This window comes from Rhinolophus hipposideros (genome assembly GCF_964194185.1).
Source record: "Rhinolophus hipposideros genome assembly, chromosome: 4".
Taxonomy (NCBI): Eukaryota; Metazoa; Chordata; class Mammalia; order Chiroptera; family Rhinolophidae; genus Rhinolophus; species Rhinolophus hipposideros.
In genome coordinates, this window is record NC_138050.1 from 13991459 (window position 1) to 14009513 (window position 18055).

An 18055-nucleotide genomic window follows, 5' to 3' on the forward strand; every position below is an offset into this window, starting at 1 on the left:
AGCCAAGGTGCTTACATAAGCGTACACACAAACAACATCTTCAGGATGGACAGCACTTGAGGGATGTACTATCTTATCAGACTGGTGGGCCGGTCAGGGTCAGCAACTGGCGGGGGGAAAGGGGGAAGCCTGACTAACTTCTTTGTCCCTACAATCACCAACTACTTATGCTTAAGTAGTTTAAAACTCTTCTGATATATTCAATTAAACCAACTGTTTTAAAAATAAAACAAAATTAAATCTCCTTGCCATTAAATAAATGTAATAAGCACAGCGCTTTCTTAAACACTGCCTCTTCTTTTTATTTCATAAATTGGTATCCCATTTGTCCTTTAGGAAAACCGGAATGTCACAGAGGTGATTAGGACCAGGATCTTTTCCTTTGGCTGGGTTTTTAATGAAACAGTTGTCATGTAACAGTGGGGACAAGACTGAAGAAGACTAGGGAAATTAAAGTTGATAAAATTTTTATGAAACTTTTGCATTTTTTAGTCAGACTTAGATCATATAGCCTGTATATTTCCTACTAGCCTGTGAATCAAATGCTCTTATCATCCTGGTAAACCATGATCTTAAGAGTAACTTAGACTCACCTGGGCACTTGGTAAAAATTTGGATTTCCATGTCCCCCCCACCCCACCCCGAGATCTGACTCAGTAAGTAGGTGTGAAGTGGGATTTGAAATCTGTATGTTTAATTGGTGTCCTAGATGGTTCTTCTAATTGAGTCAGGCTGAGAAACTCTGTATTAAGGCTTCACTACTCAAACTGTGACATAAGAGCTTGTCAGCACTGCAGCATCTCAGCCCCGAGCCCAAGCTTGCTGAATTGGCATCTGCATTTTAACAGGCACCACAGGAGATTTGTATGTACACTAGAGTTTGGGCAGCACTGTTTAGATATCCAACCTGCCCTCTACAGCTAAATTCTACTCTTTGGTATTTACACTAAACATCTCTTCTCAGGCTGCATTCTTCCAGGAGCACGTAAGTTACCAAAAAATAATGGAGTTTACTCTCTTGAGCTGAACATACAGTCTACTTCTGATGATTTGAGCTTTGTGCTTTTCACAAAAAAACAAAAACAAAAAAAAAAAAATTCTTGTTTTTAAAATCAGATAAAAAGAATAGTACATGTGCTAGCCTGGAAAGGATGAAGAAGAGTAAACATCTGTTGAAACAACTAACCAATTACAAACAGCTGAGTGCATAATAAAAAGAAATGCAGGAGAAAAAGGACAATAAAACAAATATGGGAGCTCTCATCAAAAGATCTCTTTCCTGTCTTTGATCATTTATATTTACAGTTCATGTGTATTATGGATCAGCAAAAAATACTACCCAAGGTTCTTCATTTTGACCACTGCTCCAATATTACTAATTTTTAAATTTATCCAGTTTGAGAGAAAAAAGCATTATCAAAAAATTATGACCAAGTATTATGAAAAAAAGACAGGCATTTAATGCTATTATGTAACATGTACCATCTTTTCCCACATTTCAAAATTCTTTGGTTATTATTCCTGCTCTAAACACAGAGCTATATTAAGGAGTTACTGTTTCCTAGCAGTTAACGTGAAAGAACACAGCTTCTAAAACTAAACAATTGATTTTTGTAAAAAACTCATTTTCTTTTTTAAAAAAGTAAGTCTTTGTTTTCCCAAAGTATAAGCTACCATTTGTTAAACGTAGGAACCTTATATGAAAATCAGTGCAATTCATGAACTGACTTACATCCACTTCAGAAGGTATGGCCAAATTACAGGGACTCCGTTTCCACATATCTACACACTGAAAAATTAAAAACAGTGTAAGTATACGAAAATTCAAAATAAGGCAAGGCTTTTGGCATAATAAGCTAGACTTAAAAATACATATACTTACATTTCCTGCTTTAGAAATTTTGAGGTCATAATGTTGACCTGCTTTTCTTTCCTTTCTTTTTTGTAAAAAATCAAGTAATTTTAGCTGAGGAGGAGGTGGACAATGAGACAGATCCTGCTGTCGATTCAGAGAGGACCTGGAATACCTCTTGAAACACCTGAAATATTAAAAGATTTGAACTAAACAAAGCTAAAAAGAGAAATTCAGAATGTGGGTCTAAATAAGTAAGCATTAAATACGTAATTAAACCACAGATATTTGTAGAATACTACCACTTGCCAAGCAATGTCCTAGGTACTGGTGACATAAAAATGAACAAGACAAACAAAATTCCTGCAACCCTGGAGCTGACAGTCCAGTGCAGAAGACACATATTCACAAGTAAATAGTTAAGATCATTTCAGATAGCAACAAGCAGCAGGGGGGAAAAAGGTTAGTGTGGTTGAATAAGTGACAAGGATAACGTGTTTAGATTCAGTGCGGAGCGTGATGGAATTCTCTTAGGAAAATTTAAGCAAATGGTGCCATAATCTGCTTTAAGATTTTTAAAAGATGGCGACTAGACAAGAAGGGAGCAAAGGTGGAAGCAGGCAGACTAATTGGGTAGGAGCTGACTACAGAAGACGAAGATGATGGTGGCGGGCATGAAAAGATGTGAACAAAGAATACAAGAAGACTATAGGACTGCTGACAGATCCGATATGGACTTATTTCGCTATTTCCAAAGCTGTACCTTATCCTCAGTATATTTTATTTCATTGGTAAATAGAGGACTTAGAAAATAGATAGGTTTTTTTAATCCCCTTCAAACCTGAAAAAGATCCAAAGTGAGCAACTCAATTATGTAAAAAGAACTTAATGATCAGCCACTAGAATTGCAGTCCAAATTAATATGCGTTCTTTTATTAAGTAGAAGAGACAGCTAAAACATTTAAAGACAAATTACCATGTCATTAAAAGGCATGTAATTATAAACTTCTGAAACTGTGATATTTTTCTAAATCTCAAAATAAGTTTCTTTAAAAGTACTATTAACAAAATGTAAACTGCTTACTGGGTATTAGGAAGTAATAAACTATTTTGTTGTTCATACTTGTCTCTATCTTTTTGGTGAATAGATTCTAAATTTATAGGAAGTTTGTTCTTCAAAAGAATACATGACTTCCATATAAAACAGTATTGAAAACTGTGAACACAAACAACACAAAGCAATTAAAAATCCTATTAAAAAAAAACAAAAACAAGCACTTATATACATCCTTTGGAAGAACAAGGTACCATACATAGCAAAATTTAGAATTACTTGTCTAGAAGCCCATTTTGGCTTATCTTTCCACAAAGGTAATTACCGTTTCATTGGGCGTGTGTTCATCTTTTGTTTGTTATAAAGCAGTCTGTTTGCAGTACACGTTACGGCAATAGAAGGATCAAGACACAGTGGTTCAGCTGTAGCGAGGATCAGTTGGCTTTCAAGCAAAAGTTTGTCTTCCTGAAATAGGTAAGACCACATGTCAATATCAAATTTAACATTTTCAAATCACACATGACTCAATCTAGAACTATTCCTTGGAACTCTGCTAAGGACTAGAGTAAAATATATTATTTCAAGTTCCAATTCAGTGTGTAAACTTTAGAAACTTGACAGCATAGTGAAACTACTAATGGACATTCACTGACTAGTACAGTGTACGAAATGGTCAAATTGTAAAGATGCCCATTCCTTAATCCAACGAACATTTACTGAGCACTTACTAGGTGTTAGACACTGTTCTTGGAGTTGGGGATGAAGTAGGGAAGATAAAATCCTCTTCTCCCACAAATCTTATAGATCAAGAAGGATCACAACGCTTTCAGTAACCAGGAGATAACGGTCCCATTCTATACGCAGCTTAATTTCATTACAATAAAATTGACTACACTAATACTGTATAAACCCTACATACCCAATTCCAAAGAATATACAAGCTTTTCACTGATATCACATAATTTACTTTATTGAATCCTATTTTCGTCACTTAATCTCTGAAATGTTTTAATAGCTATAAGTAAACTTTGACTCAAATAAGTTCTTATTGCTGAATAAAAATTTTTGCAAAACAAAAAAAACCATTGCTGCTTTCAATAGTTCCATTCAATTATTGAAATTTTCAAAAATACACAAAAGCACAACTGTAATGACACCCATGTACCAAAACCCAATTTCATTTAAACCACCCCTCTATTTTCTGTTTGACTAATTTAAAATGTATCTGACACTGTATTATTTCACCTGAAAATACTTCAGCGTGCACTGCTAACTGATAAGGACTTCTAATATCCAGTCTATATTTGTTTCCCATTATCTCAAGAGTGTATTTTTAGTTGATCTGTTTGAATGTGAAGTCAAACCAGGCCTACACATTATTTGGTTTTTCTCTCTTTTAAGCATCTTTTCTTATTCTGTAATGATCACATTTTCTCTTTTTCCATGCAACTGATTTGCTGGATTTGACCACTTGCTTCCTCATAGTATCACGTGCTTCCTTATCTTGTCATTTAATGGTTTCTCTTATTCCCTGAATTCCCTATAAAGTGTTAGTTAGATGTAGAGGTTTGTTGTATTTCAGGTTCTATATTTTGAGGCAAGAGTTTATTGGTACTTCTGTGTACCTTCTCATGCATCACACCAGGAGGCACTGTCCCACTTTTAGATCAGTGGGTTTACTCAGATTTCTGCATTATAAAAATTTCCAAGAACCATGCGTCTTTTGGAGCAAAAATTAATACAAGACCTGGTCTTATTTTACTAAATATAAGACCCGGTATAACAACATAACACAACACAACAATACAATACAAACCCGGTCTTATATAAAACCAGGTATAATTAATACTGGGTCTTATATTAATTTTTGCTCCAAATGACACATTAGAGCTGATTGTCCGGCTAGGTCTTATTTTCAGGGAAACACGGTATAAACCCTAACTTCTAAAATTCACAAAGGAACCCCAAATGTTACTACCAGCAGAAAGTATATCTTGCTTAACTTAATAATAAGTGTTGTTTCATCCTGTATTTTGCCTGTTTGGGATTAAAAAACAAATCAACTAACCTGGGTCCACTTATGGTTATCACTTGTTATTGAATGTACATCACAGATTAAAGTCTAGAAGAAACCAAAAATTTAAAAACACGTTAATGTATAGTCATACAAACATATGAAGACATTTAATAAATGAAACTCCAAATCAAATCTAAAATAATAGTTAATTAAACCTTCCTTACCTGCATTGTTGGACGTAAGAGAATGTGCCTACTTTGGTAACCTGGCGATTTCATATTACTGGACTGCCTGTAGTCTCGTATTTCTGCTATGACACATCCACAATGAAAAATATTAACCTGTTTTAAATGAAAATATTTAAATAAATGTTATTTTTCAAAGCCTAAATAAGTGGGTTTATAATTGAATATTTCAGTTCATTATACTCTCATGCAACGTTTCTGGTCCCTCAGATACTCTTAAATGCATTTCCTTGGCAGATTTACGACTATATACACAAACCCTTTAAAAAGAACTACGTATTTCATGTTCATCACTATGAGCCAAGAAGCAGTTCAACATATGTCTAGTTATAGACTTTTTGGCATTTATATACCACTGCTATAGATCACTGGAATTGTTTCATTGGCTCAGTTATACTTTGCTAACTTTATCAGTTATAAATTATCAATCAACCCTGCCAGTTTCAGCTTATGGACACAACGGCTATATTTGTTCTGCTAAAACTTCCAGAGACAGTCTTTATTAATAAGAGAAAGGAAGCGAATTATAAATTCAAATAATCTTCTGTAAAATATACTGTTTTCTAGGCCTTTTCCTAAGTCCAAAGGTAAGAACCTTTATCACTCAAGTCTTGCCAATTACCCCTTGTCACAGTCACTCATAGTATTGTTTTTTCACCCATTCAGAATTTTTAGTAATGTGAGCTCCATGTTTATCAGTCATCATTACGCTCATGTTTTCTAGTATTTAGTGAGCCCCTACGATGTGAACTATGTGCCAGACACTATCCAAGAAGCTTCCCAGATTCGGTGTTGAGACAACACTTGCTCAGTGTGGAAAGATAGGCAATAAACATGTAACCAAATAAAATAATTTTAGATGGTGATGAATACTATAAAGGAAATAAAACAGGGAGGGGCTTATTTAAATTGTGTACTCAGATAAAAATCTCTCTGAGGAAGTGATGTTTCAGCTGAGACCTGCATCACATGAGGGCCAGATATTTGGGATAGATAATTCCAGATAGAAGGAATAGCAGATGAGTAAGACTGGTGTGTTTTAGTTTGGAAAAAAGGCATGAATGGCTGGAGTGTACCTGAGTGGGGATGAGAATCAGAAGGCGAAGACAAACAGAAACGCAGTGGCTTTGTGCAGTGAGAGGACACTAGAGAACTTTAAGCAGGGGCTTTATATTTTGTTTTGTTTTGTAAGCTTAATCTGTCTGTCTGTAGAGAATTGATCTGGGATTCTAGAATGAAAGCAAGAAGTTCAGCAAGGTAACCATAGCAGGTCATGACCATATAGTTTGAAGATACAGCTGACATGTGCTGAGTGAATGTTAAAAGGTAAGAGTAGGATCATCCATTAGATTAAAAAGAGTGGTAATAGAGCTGATTTGGAAAGAAAAAGTGTTTTGTCATGTTCAAAAGCCTATTATGTATTGTAGTAAATATGTTTAAGTTTGGAATGGTCACTGTGAGAGAAACAAGCAAGAGATTACATGTCATTTTTAAACACTTGAAGCTGGTTGAGATCATCCAGGGAGTGTTACTAAAGAAGAGAGTGCCCAGGGAGGCGAGGAAGGGGTGGGGGGAAGAACAGAGTGCCCAGGACTGAAATGAATCCCCAAACCTATACATAGTTATCAGTGGAACAGAGATGACAGCAAAGATGACTGAGGATTAGAGAGGAAAGAGGAAAACCAAAAATGTGATGTCTCAGAAGCCAAAAGAAGGGTATTTCAAGAATAAGTCATTTGCACTGAACTTTGCAAAGAGACCAATTAAGATGAGAACAGAAAAGGATTTTTTTTTTTAAAGAACTAGTACAATATGCTTGTATTCTTTAGCTAAAAGACGGGGAAAAAATAAGAGAAGAGAGGGAAGTTATAGTAGCAAGTCAGTGAGGAAGAGGAGGACCCAGAACAGAAGTGGAGAGGATGCCTCAGGAAGAGCTTACTTCATCCATTTTAACAGCAAAGCACGCAGAAGAAAGTGTGGACAGAGATGTGGGGATGCTGGTATCTAGTGTTAGGAGCAAACAAAATTCCCATGTCACGCCTTCTTTTTCTTCAGTAAAGTACATAGCATGGCTGGGGTGAAGCCACAGGAGTAAGTAGTTTCTTTTGTAATTTCTTGATTGTAGCTATAGAGAAATTATCATTAGACCAACTGTAGAAGAACCAACTAAATCTATACATTTCAGTACAGCCTAAAGGATAAATATTCCACAATAAACCAGTGTTCATATAGCTACGTACATGTCTCATTTCATGCTCCAAGCACAGCTGTGAACACGGTTAAATATCCTTTATCACAAAATAACATATAGTTGACAAACCTAAGAATATTTTAAAGAGAAAAAATTTTGTACCTGAGATTTTTCTAGGAGATCAACTAAGATAGGAGGTAATTCTTCTGCATCCAAATATTCAAGCAATTCCCCTTCTTCATAAGGCAGTCGAATGGTCTCAGAATCTTAATTTAAAAAAATTAGCTTATGAAAATTATGAGGCTCACTAAAAAGCCTAGGTGCGTAATTTAAATGACTTTTCATAAAAAAATAAAGACAATAAAGCCAAAAGGCTCTCCCCTAAAGTCCTTCTTTATGTCGTCATTTAAATGAATGACTTTACATACTGCTAAATGACTTGACAAACTGCATAGAAATTTAGATCAGAAAGGAGAAAAACGCCTAATGCATCTAGCATAACAATCACAATACAAATCACACACAGCAGTACATTATACAGATTATGATAAAATCCTGACAGCTGGTAACTGAAAGGACCTTGAAAACTGCTTACTCTAATCTCAAAATCAGAGTAATTTGGTACCTCATCTGAAAAACGGTCATTTATAGAACAAAATTCTCTGTTTTACATTTTACAATTAAATATCAACACGAGAAAAAATTCTTAACAAAGTGAGTTCCTTTTAGAACTCATAATACCACAATATCACATTTTTAGATTCCTCTTTAGTGAAATGTTATTTACATATTAGAACTATTTTCCTATTCACATTAATAAAAATAAAATGTTAACATATGTAAATTATTCAAAAAGTCTGGTTAATCTTGGAGTTTTCAGACAGTATATTCAAAACGTAGAAACATGCCTTAAAACACCTTATGCTATCCTAAAATATTAACAGCAATAGAATGAAAGAAAAATTTAACAATTATTTAAAAATTACATCTTTTATAACTTAATTTCAAAGACCTATCTCAATCAGAATACTTCTCAAATGCATATTCAGGAAAGCCAATCATATCAGAGTTGATTTCTAATATTCTAACAAAATATCAAATACAGGAAAATTTCTCATCAGTCTTTTATCAAGTCATCACTGATCTGAAGAACATTGAGCAGGTAAGAAGGTCCTTCTAAAACACAGCACATCCTGCCAGGCAGAGGGATTTCTGTGGCTGCTGCCTTCTGGAGGTTCTTACCTGATCCATTTTTTCCCCTGAGCATCAGAGAATATCCCTCGTTTCCTGGGTATAGGTTGACCACTAAACATGACAGTGTCTCTTGCATAACAAGCTTCTCTAATAAGTTCACATTTCTTCTTAATTTCTGCTTTAAAAAGAGGCAGAGCTCATGAAAGCAATCCAGCATCACCTTAATAATGCTATGATTTAACAAAAGCTGACCTGAATTAATTTTTTGGTGTTCCTTCCATATTATGATCCTAAATATGCCGGGGGTGCCAAAAAATGTATGCATTTTAAGAGACGTTATCTATGTATTACTTTTCAAAGTTGAATTGTGGTAGCAATGTGTAATATGATGTTCGCTCAAAAGATGGTGTTAATCAAATGAATGCTAGCGTCGTTCATTGTATTACAATTTTAATACAGTTTTTTCCTTTCTTAAAATGTGTATACATTTTTTTGGTACCCTCTGTATAGGGAAGATTCACAAACACTACATATAGCCACCAAACAGGTGACATCTGTGTAAACTTAATTTTGATCTATTGCTGTTTTATGCAAATTAATTCATATCACAAAGAAAAACTAGTGATCTATATGAAACAATAAATTAAATATAAAATATGTACCTTTGAGTACGTAAGTAGCAAATATTTAAAATATTTAAATAAGTAAAATGTAAAAATCATTAAATGTAAATATTTTCTAAAAAGATGCTATACAATTAGTTTCTGTTAAGTAAAAGTCTACATTAAGTAAATGAAGAATTTGAGGCATTTTCTTTGGTTGTACTGTTAGGTGTACATTTCTTACATATTTTATGGCCTAAATTAGATCCAAACATGTTCAAACAGCTCAAATTCACTGAAACGTTAAACCCAAAAATATCTAATAATTGGTAAGAGGTAGTAGGCAATTTAATCAATTTTCTGTAAATTCAATTTACTCATTAGGAACCACTTTGTTAATAAAAATCCACCCAGAAATACAATACACACACATCAGCATAAATTATTTTAGAAATGTGCATAATTAAAGCCCACTTAGAGATACAATTCTTGTCATCAAATCTTATTTGCAAAAGATGTCAGTCGGTAGAATACTTCTTTTTGCATGATCTCAAAAACCATGTTTTGAGTAGCTTGTATTAAGTGTGTGTGTATATATTACATATAATATATATAGTCATATGCAGAGTCTTGATTACTATCACCATAAAATCAAAAAACTGCATTTTCAAATCCAAAAAAATGGCAAAACAACTTTTAACCACTTTGATATTAAAAAAACTAGTAAAGACTAAAACTTTCAAATCTTGTTTTCAAGTGTAGAAAAAAGGTCATAATTGGACATAAAACAGAATAGCTAGTATGAGTACTCTTCAAGAAAACAAGTTGGTTCCCATGTAGTTTTGGGGTGAGCATACAGATCAAAGGACAGAAAATTTCCTCAAACGACAAGCTCGGGGGCCATATGGGCTGTGTTATAACCACTCAGCTCAGCTATCATACAGTGAAATTAACCATAGAGAAGACATAAACCTTTGGGTGTGGCTGGATTCCAATACAACTTAATATACAAAAACACCAGTGGGCCATTTTTGGCTGGTGGACAATGGTTGCCAACCCAATGTAGAATCTTTACTTACGTATCTCTCCTTAGTTCTGTCTCTGAGGTGAAGAATACGTTCACTATATTGATTATAATGGTAGCTTCATGGGTGCATACGTGTCAAAACTTATAAAATGTATACTTTATACATGTGCAATTATGCCAATTAATTATACCTCAATAAAACTTAGGGAAAACATACGGTAAGATTTATTCATAGTTTTAACAATCATTTTTCTCCCAATGTAAAGATTTCAAGGTTAGATACTACTGGACGTCCACTAATTTTTTTGCCTAAAAGGTAAAATGGTATTCATTTTTATTTTCTCTTTTACACTTCTCCCTCAGCTGTTTAACTTTTTTCAATTACAGTTGACATACAATATTAAAGTGTACAACACCATGATTAGACATTTATGTAACTTACAAAGTAACCATCCTGATATATCTAGTACCCATCTGACACACTACATAGTTATTACTGTCTATATTCCTTATGCTATACTTTTTATCCTCATATTGATTTGTTTTTCTTATTTTGCTACTTATAACCATATATTTTTAAATTTTGTGTTTTTCTTCCTATACAAAATAGTCATGGGGATGTAAAGTAAAGCATGGGGAACATAGTCAATAATATAATAATAACTATGTATAGTGCCAGGTGGGCACTAGACTAGTCAGGGGGATCACTTCATAAATAATATAAATGTTTTACCACTATGCTATACACATGAAATTAATGTAATATCGAATGCAAAGTATAATTGAAAAATTTTAAAAAGGGGTTAAAGGGGAATTAAGAGGTTCAAACTTCCAGGTATAAAACAAATAAGTCATTGGGATGTAACGTACAGCAGATAATATAGTCAATAGTATTGTCATAGGGTGGTATGGTGTCATATGTTTGTTGGGCTTATCATGGTGATCACTTCTTTAGGTATGTAAATGTTGAATAACTATGGTATACCCCTGAAACTAATATAATATTGTATGTTAAGCATGTGATCTCTGCCTTGTGCCCAATTGATTAACCAGGTCTCTGGGTTGGTTGTAGAACTGGCTAGAATCTAGCTGGAAAAAGTGTTAGTTCACTCACAAAAAAACACAAATCTGTATCTACTTCAAATGTAACTCATTCAAATTTCCCGTCTTCTATATTTCAAAAGCCATAACAACACAAAAAACTTATACTTACCTTAACCTCAGGCTCTTTTTCACATTCTTCAATATATAAGTCATAAAGTTTTTGAAATACAGATTTTCTAAAAATAAAATATACAAAATGATGTGAGTATAATAATCATTATAAAATAAGTGTTATTTTGAATTGTCCCATAATTTTTTTTCTGATTTCCCAAATACTGGAAGTAGGATTGGATATGGTAGCTAATATTAACTTAGAAAGTTCGAATAGATGGAAATTACCTGTAATATATATAACAAGTCTAGCACAGTGCCTGGTAGGAATGCAATAAATGATAGCTATCATTATATTTCAATGAATCTAAGATGTCGTCAATTAATTGAGTATTCATACCTTCCACTAGATAGGTATTTCCTTTTAGGAGGTCTCTGTCGGGCACTTTCAATGACATACTAAAAAAGAAAAGTGCATGAAAATAGCTTGCCTTTTGCTTAGTACATGAACAACTGTATTAAGTATATTTAAAACACATATAACGCTAAAAAGGCTTTTCAGTCACTCAAGGTGATTCATATTAAATTATACCTTGTAAGAAAAACTACTTAACTTCTAAATAGGTTATAAACAAGTGAAATTTAAACTGCACTAAAATTTAGCACAATATTTCATTGCTATAAGCAAAATCATATAGCTTCACAACGGTGATTTCACAGCAGAAATATTCTCAAATGTTTTACATGACTTTTCAGAATATGCATAGCATATCCAATTGCAAGGACTCTGTGTGTGTGTGTGTGTGTGTGTGTATGTAAATTTAAGCTATTTTCCCCTTTAATTGAGAGGAATTAGAAAACTTGTCAACACAGGAGAACATAATTTTAGAAACTCTATGTCCTTGTTCAAGTAATATTTATTCCACAGCACTTTATTCCAACAGATGATCCAAGTATCACCTGGTATTTTAATACATTTACAGCAAAATTATTTGCATACTTGTCCTAAAATATTAATGCACTACTTTGACATAGAAAAAAATCTCTTAAAACTTAGTTTTGCCAATTAAAATCAACACTATTTCAATATGTAACTTAGTCACGCCTCACCTCAGCACGATCCAAAGCTAGTTCTAAAGCTTGTTGCTGTAAAAGTAAATAGTGTATTTGGTAATATTAGTTATTTTCACACAAAAAATAATTTAATATACATATAACATTTGTAATTGTTTAATAGTGTTTAATTTTGTAAAACAGATCTAGCATATTTTCCTTTAACTCTCTCTTCCACCCACCCCATTCATTGTATAGTGTTTCCCCGAAAATAAGACCCAGTCAGACAATTAGCTCTAATACATCTTATGGAGCAAAAATTAATATAAGACCCAGTCTTATTTTCTACAATAAGACTGGGTCTTATTTTTTACTATAATGTAAAACCCGGTCTTATATTAATTTTTGCTCCAAAAGATGCATTAGAGTTCATTGTCCGGCTAGGTCTCATTTTTGGGGAAACAGGATAAGCTCAAGATATATTACCACAAAGAAAAAACATAGCAGTCTTGGGCACCCAATTATGACAACAAATTAAGTAAGAAATGCTAAAATGGCTTTCTCTGGCCAGTGCTTCTGAGGCTGATACAGGGCAAGGGGCTGGATATGGTAACTACTACCATTTTATAAACTTTAATTTCTTCAAAATTCTAAGAGCACCATTCTGGAAAATACATTAGACATTAAGTATGCAATTAAAGTGAAGCAAAGACTAAACTCTCCTAATCTGCTAAGAATCCCAAAAATTCGGGGTGGTGCTATTATGTTGGTACCTAACATCAACTCAGAAATCCCTAATATATTAATGCAGAGAATCTACAATATAGTGTTTTTAGGTCAGTACCTAGTAGAAATGCAATAAGTGATGACTAATTGCCATGTTTCAATGACTTTAAGATACCATTAACTATAAGCACACGTCATTATTTTAGGTAACATTAAGAAAGAAAAGTGTGCCACCAACTATAATTGTAAGAAGTCATTGACTGTGGACTCATTAATTCGGTAATATTAAAATGTAAAAGAAAATACATCTTAGAGTTGATGAAAAAGTGTTATTATTATTACATGTATGGTTTGAGATCTACTAGTAGAAGCCCATCTTTCATCCATTACTTGGAAACCCTTATTTTAAGGCAAGAGGGAGAAATAAGAAGGTAAGCTCAGTCCTCCTCATTTGTAAAGCTTCTTTCGTAATGACACCTAAAAATAAAAAGTACTAGGTTTTAAACAAAGTTCAGTAAACATACCAATAATTTCTCTTTCTAGCTTTGTGGTTTGGGTACCACACAGGGCTATTGTATTTTTCTGCTGTATTTTGTAGACTCCAACAATTCAATCTACCAAATTGCATGACTCCCAGCACGCACCAAAATTCCAAAAGGGGAAGGGGAAGAATAAATATTGCCAGACTTTGGAAATCATGGAAACATTTAAGTGATCATGCCACCCTAATCCTAAGGATGAAGAAGTCACATGATTACGATAATAGTTGGCCTTTATAAAATGCAATAAAAAGCAACCCATATTATCAAACATCTAAAATATAATAAGTAAAAAAAATCTGAAATATGCCCTCATTTCAAAAGATTCAGTTCAAATAAATTTATAACAGTTTATTTAAAAATCTTATAAAGAGTAGATTCCCAATGAAACTGGTTCCTAGGATTCAAGATGAGATTCTTGAATATAATGCATCTGCCAGCACAAAAACATAACTCTGGATATATCCACTTCACAAATACATAAGGTTCTTTTAATTATTTTGGCCATAAAATCTTTAAGCTTATATAAAAAATTATAATAAACACAATCAAATATATACTGTAGGACAATTTTAAATAGACAGTCTTCTCAAGTAAATATTGCATCTTCTGAAATCAAAACTTCAAAACGTCTAGTGAGATATACCTGCATAAGTAAACACAAGTATCATTTCTTCACTACCTCCTTCAAATACTTTAGAGGAAATTAGCTAATATGGATGCAAAATATAAGGCAAGGTCTGAAACCCACTGCGACAGCTCTACTTTAACAGAGCAGAGGTAGAGGCAAGAGCCCAAAGAAGAAAGATAAATGAGCATTATTCAGTGGTGGTCAGTGTTCATTTATTCTCATACTGTCAAATATTGCTGCTTCTTTTTAAAACTTTAGGTGATTTTTCCCCTTCATCTTTAATTTTTTAATGGCAAATGTTAAATGCCCAGCCCTAAGTATATTCAGTGACTGTAAGTGACAGAAATGTGCTATTTTTATGGAGACGAAGGATGAAAACATTCTAATACACAAAATGAAAACAGCTGTAGCTTACCATTGTGGTATAAAACGGGTCCAAAAAGAAAACTTAAGTGCGTTGATCAAGTAGGGTGAAAACCATGTCTTTAATATCAATTTTATAGCACTGTAAAAGCAAAAACAACAAAACCCCAATATTAACGTAAAGCTATCAAAAGAAATAAGATTTAGTAATTAACAAGGAAAATTATTTGAGGTGTATGTATTTCTAACACACTTTTTAATAATCAGCAACAATAAAATTCATGTACCACAATCTATCATTTTGTGGAAAAGTATAGTTTTAACTTGGTTGGGCAAAATAGTTTGCAAGTTAAAATTACTACTCACTTTCTTCAAAAATATTTAACATCCAGGAAAGAAAAGAACAAACGTGTCTTTGTTTTTAATAAACATGTGTTTTTTAAACTTTTATTTAATTTTAAGTGTTTTTCCAGGACCCATCAGCCCCAAGTCAAGTAGTTGCTTCAATCCAGTTGTGGAGGGCAGAGCTCACAGTGGCCCATGTGGGGATCGAAGCGGCAGACTTGGTGTTAAGAGCATTGCGCTCTAATGAACTTAGCTAACCTCAGCCCCCAACAACAAATGTTTTTTTAATTTCTTCTCTCTTATCATCTCTGTTGCTGCTCTCATTGTTCCTCTGGATTGTAACACCCTGCCAACTGGCCTTGGTAACTGTGCAGTTCACTTTACAAATCATACATTTATTTCATCATACCTGATGATAAAAGTCTTCTAAATATATTCCCCCAAATGCCCCAGGCATTTTCCAAATGCATCTCCAGTTCCTCCAGCCTTTCCTTCCCCTCAAGCAAACTGGATACACTCCCGAAGAATCTCATTTCTCTAACACACAGGTTCTCATCATGGCTGCACAACAGTAACCTCAGGAACTTTAAAAAGTGGAATACCCACCCTCCAGTGATTAACTGGTCTGGAGTAAGGCCTAGGGATCAGCATTTCTGGAACTACCCAGGAGATTCAAAGGTGCTTGCCAGTATGGAACTCCACTGCTGTCTCTGCCTCCCACAGACGGTGTATGTTTGCTCTGAGAGTGACGCTCAATAAAGCTTATTTTTAATGTAAATTCTTCACCGAATTACTTATAATCCGTGTGTTTCTACAGCTAGGCTAAAAGCACGTTTTGAAGTGACAGAAAATAGTATTTTCCACGTGAAATCGTTTTGGTTTGTTTTTGGTGAACCCAAACCTTCGATTTTGTCAGTTTAGGTTTAAAAAAAGAGAGAAGGAAAAAAAAAGACCCAAACCAGGAATAATCATTAAAAATACGATTAAAACGTTGATACTACCCTCAAAGAGCTCACAGGAGATTAACTATGAATTCAAGTTAGGGTGAAACATTTCTGAGCAGTGACTCTAAAGATACACTACGTACAGGCAAAACACGATGGCGTTAACATCAGATCCTTCACTACCTTGGGGGATGGGGAAGAGGAAGGCTTAGTGACTTTAAATTATGTAAGTTCTACAAAGATCAATTACTAGGTATACCACTTACAGACAAAACATGCTCACTGTATACAACATACAGGAGCCTGTGAGAGAAAAAAAAAAAAACGCAATCATCGTCTTCACTTTACAGAGGAAGGCCCTCACAACCAGTGAATTTCCCAAGATCAGGCAACTGCACTGAACTCAGACCGCTACAATTTTAAATCTTAGGTTCTTTCTACTAAAGCTTACACCTTTCAGACCACTCCATCCAGGACCTGTTTTTAGGTTTTCAAAAGCAAAAACATTTAAAACAAAAACCTGATTCTGCTCCGACTAATATATTAATTTTACCTCACAGTTATCCAACACGACACTACTTAAGCTAACTCCGAAAACTCTTGCGCGGGCAATAACCACTTTCTCTTCCGCGTCCCCCCGGAGACGGGAATGTGGGTCCCCCGGGAAACGCAGCCCCGTCCCCGCGCGGCGGTTCCGAGAGAAGGCTTCCTTCCGGCGGCATCCGCCAACTTCTCCTCTCACCTCCCGGCCACCATGGCGAGGACCAGCACTTAATCCAATTCTAACGTCGCAATCGAGTCCACTGATCTCTCAGACTGACCTGAGTTACACCCAACGGCTCAAGCGTTTCTAACAACTTAGGCTTTACCAGCAAAACGTCGCAACTCAACAGCCGAGCGATCAGCCTTTCTTCAATAGGGACACCGAGAAACCCGCCCCCCAAAGCAGCGCTACGCACAATTCTTGCGTTTCCGTAAATACCTGTAACTGGAACCTAAAAGTCAAAACTAACAGGAAAAGCGGGGCTTGGCAGCACTGTCAGAGGCAACCGAGGTGATCGCTAAATGGTGGCCGGCTCGGCCCGGCCCGCGTCTCTGGGGACGACGTCCTCCTCCCACCGGCTCGGCAAAATGACGAAAAGCCACTCGGGGAGCCGTGCGCTCACCCCTGACCCCGGCCGGTTTCTCGCGCGCCTACCCCGCCCACCGCGGGCAAGACACTCCTGCCCGCCGCCACCGCCCACCTGTGCGGGCTGCCGCAGGCTCGGCCGAAACGCGACGAGCCGAGGTCGGCCTGGCGCCGCCGGCTGCGCACCCACCTGCAGCTCGCCTGCCGCTCGCTCCGCACGCTCACTGGCCGTGGCGCCGTCGCAGCCCAGTTCAGGGGCTGTTTCCGCACCCGCACTTCCGTCTCGCGCGGTGGGCGGGGCGGCCGGGCGACCGCCGGCGGAAGTGGCAGAACTGGGAGGGCGGGGCTGCAGCCTGAGGCTTGGGCGCCGGGGGCTGGTGCTGCCGAGACGCCGAGGCCCTTAGGACTCAGGCCCCGCAGCGGGTGGGGCCTTCTCGCTCCTTCGTGGGGTGGGCTTCCAGGCCTGTAACTTGTGAGGTAGGATGTTATTTGAGGGCTAGGGTACACTGTTGAATTTCTAGAGTGAAAGAAACTTGGAATCTTCCTTGTTGACCAGCCCGTCCAAATGGAAAGAGAATGACATTCCTCCATTTACTAGTCTAAGTCATGTAACCTTCGAGAGTGTGTAAAATGCGAATGAATTTAATGCTGAAAACAAAACAAAATCTCCCTGAAGAGTTTCTAAAATTCAGAAACTGAATAACCCGCGCACACTGCAATGTCTGTAATTCTGCACCTTTAAACAACTTAGGTATAAACTTTTAAAAATGTTATTGAGGTGAAATTCATAGAAAATAAAAACGAAACATTTATAAGTGTACAATTTAGTAGCATTTAGTACAGTCACAGTGTTCTGCAACCGCCAACTCGATCGAGTTCCAAAACATTTTTATCCCTCTCCCACCATTAGGCAGTTACTCTCCTTCCCTCCCCCAGGCCTTAGCAGACACCAGTTGCTTTCAGCATCTATGGATTTACCTGATCGGGA

General features: G+C 35.8%; 1 protein-coding gene across 13 annotated transcripts in view; it reads right to left on the reverse strand.

Annotated features, from left to right (window-relative positions):
- SUPT20H (SPT20 homolog, SAGA complex component) overlaps positions 1-17359 on the reverse strand; it is a 34557-nt gene extending 17198 nt beyond the window's left edge. For 4 of the 13 annotated variants that reach the window (XM_081046974.1, XM_081046971.1, XM_081046967.1 and 1 more), the window contains exons 1-12: positions 17258-17359; positions 14702-14791; positions 12448-12483; positions 11738-11796; positions 11396-11462; positions 8602-8728; positions 7522-7625; positions 5148-5264; positions 4975-5028; positions 3232-3371; positions 1883-2039; positions 1733-1789 (exon numbers count right to left, since the gene is read on the reverse strand). In XM_081046974.1, coding sequence (XP_080903100.1) covers positions 1733-1789; positions 1883-2039; positions 3232-3371; positions 4975-5028; positions 5148-5264; positions 7522-7625; positions 8602-8728; positions 11396-11462; positions 11738-11796; positions 12448-12483; positions 14702-14704 — 921 coding nt within the window. In that variant the 5' untranslated portion in view covers positions 14705-14791; positions 17258-17359. Of the gene's footprint in view, positions 1-1732; positions 1790-1882; positions 2040-3231; positions 3372-4974; positions 5029-5147; positions 5265-7521; positions 7626-8601; positions 8732-11395; positions 11463-11737; positions 11797-12447; positions 12484-13458; positions 13594-14701; positions 14792-16920; positions 17115-17182 lie in introns of those variants that run through there. The other 9 variants (XM_081046975.1, XM_081046972.1, XM_081046968.1 and 6 more) reach the window with 6 other exon arrangements.
- Positions 17360-18055: the final 696 nt, after the last annotated feature.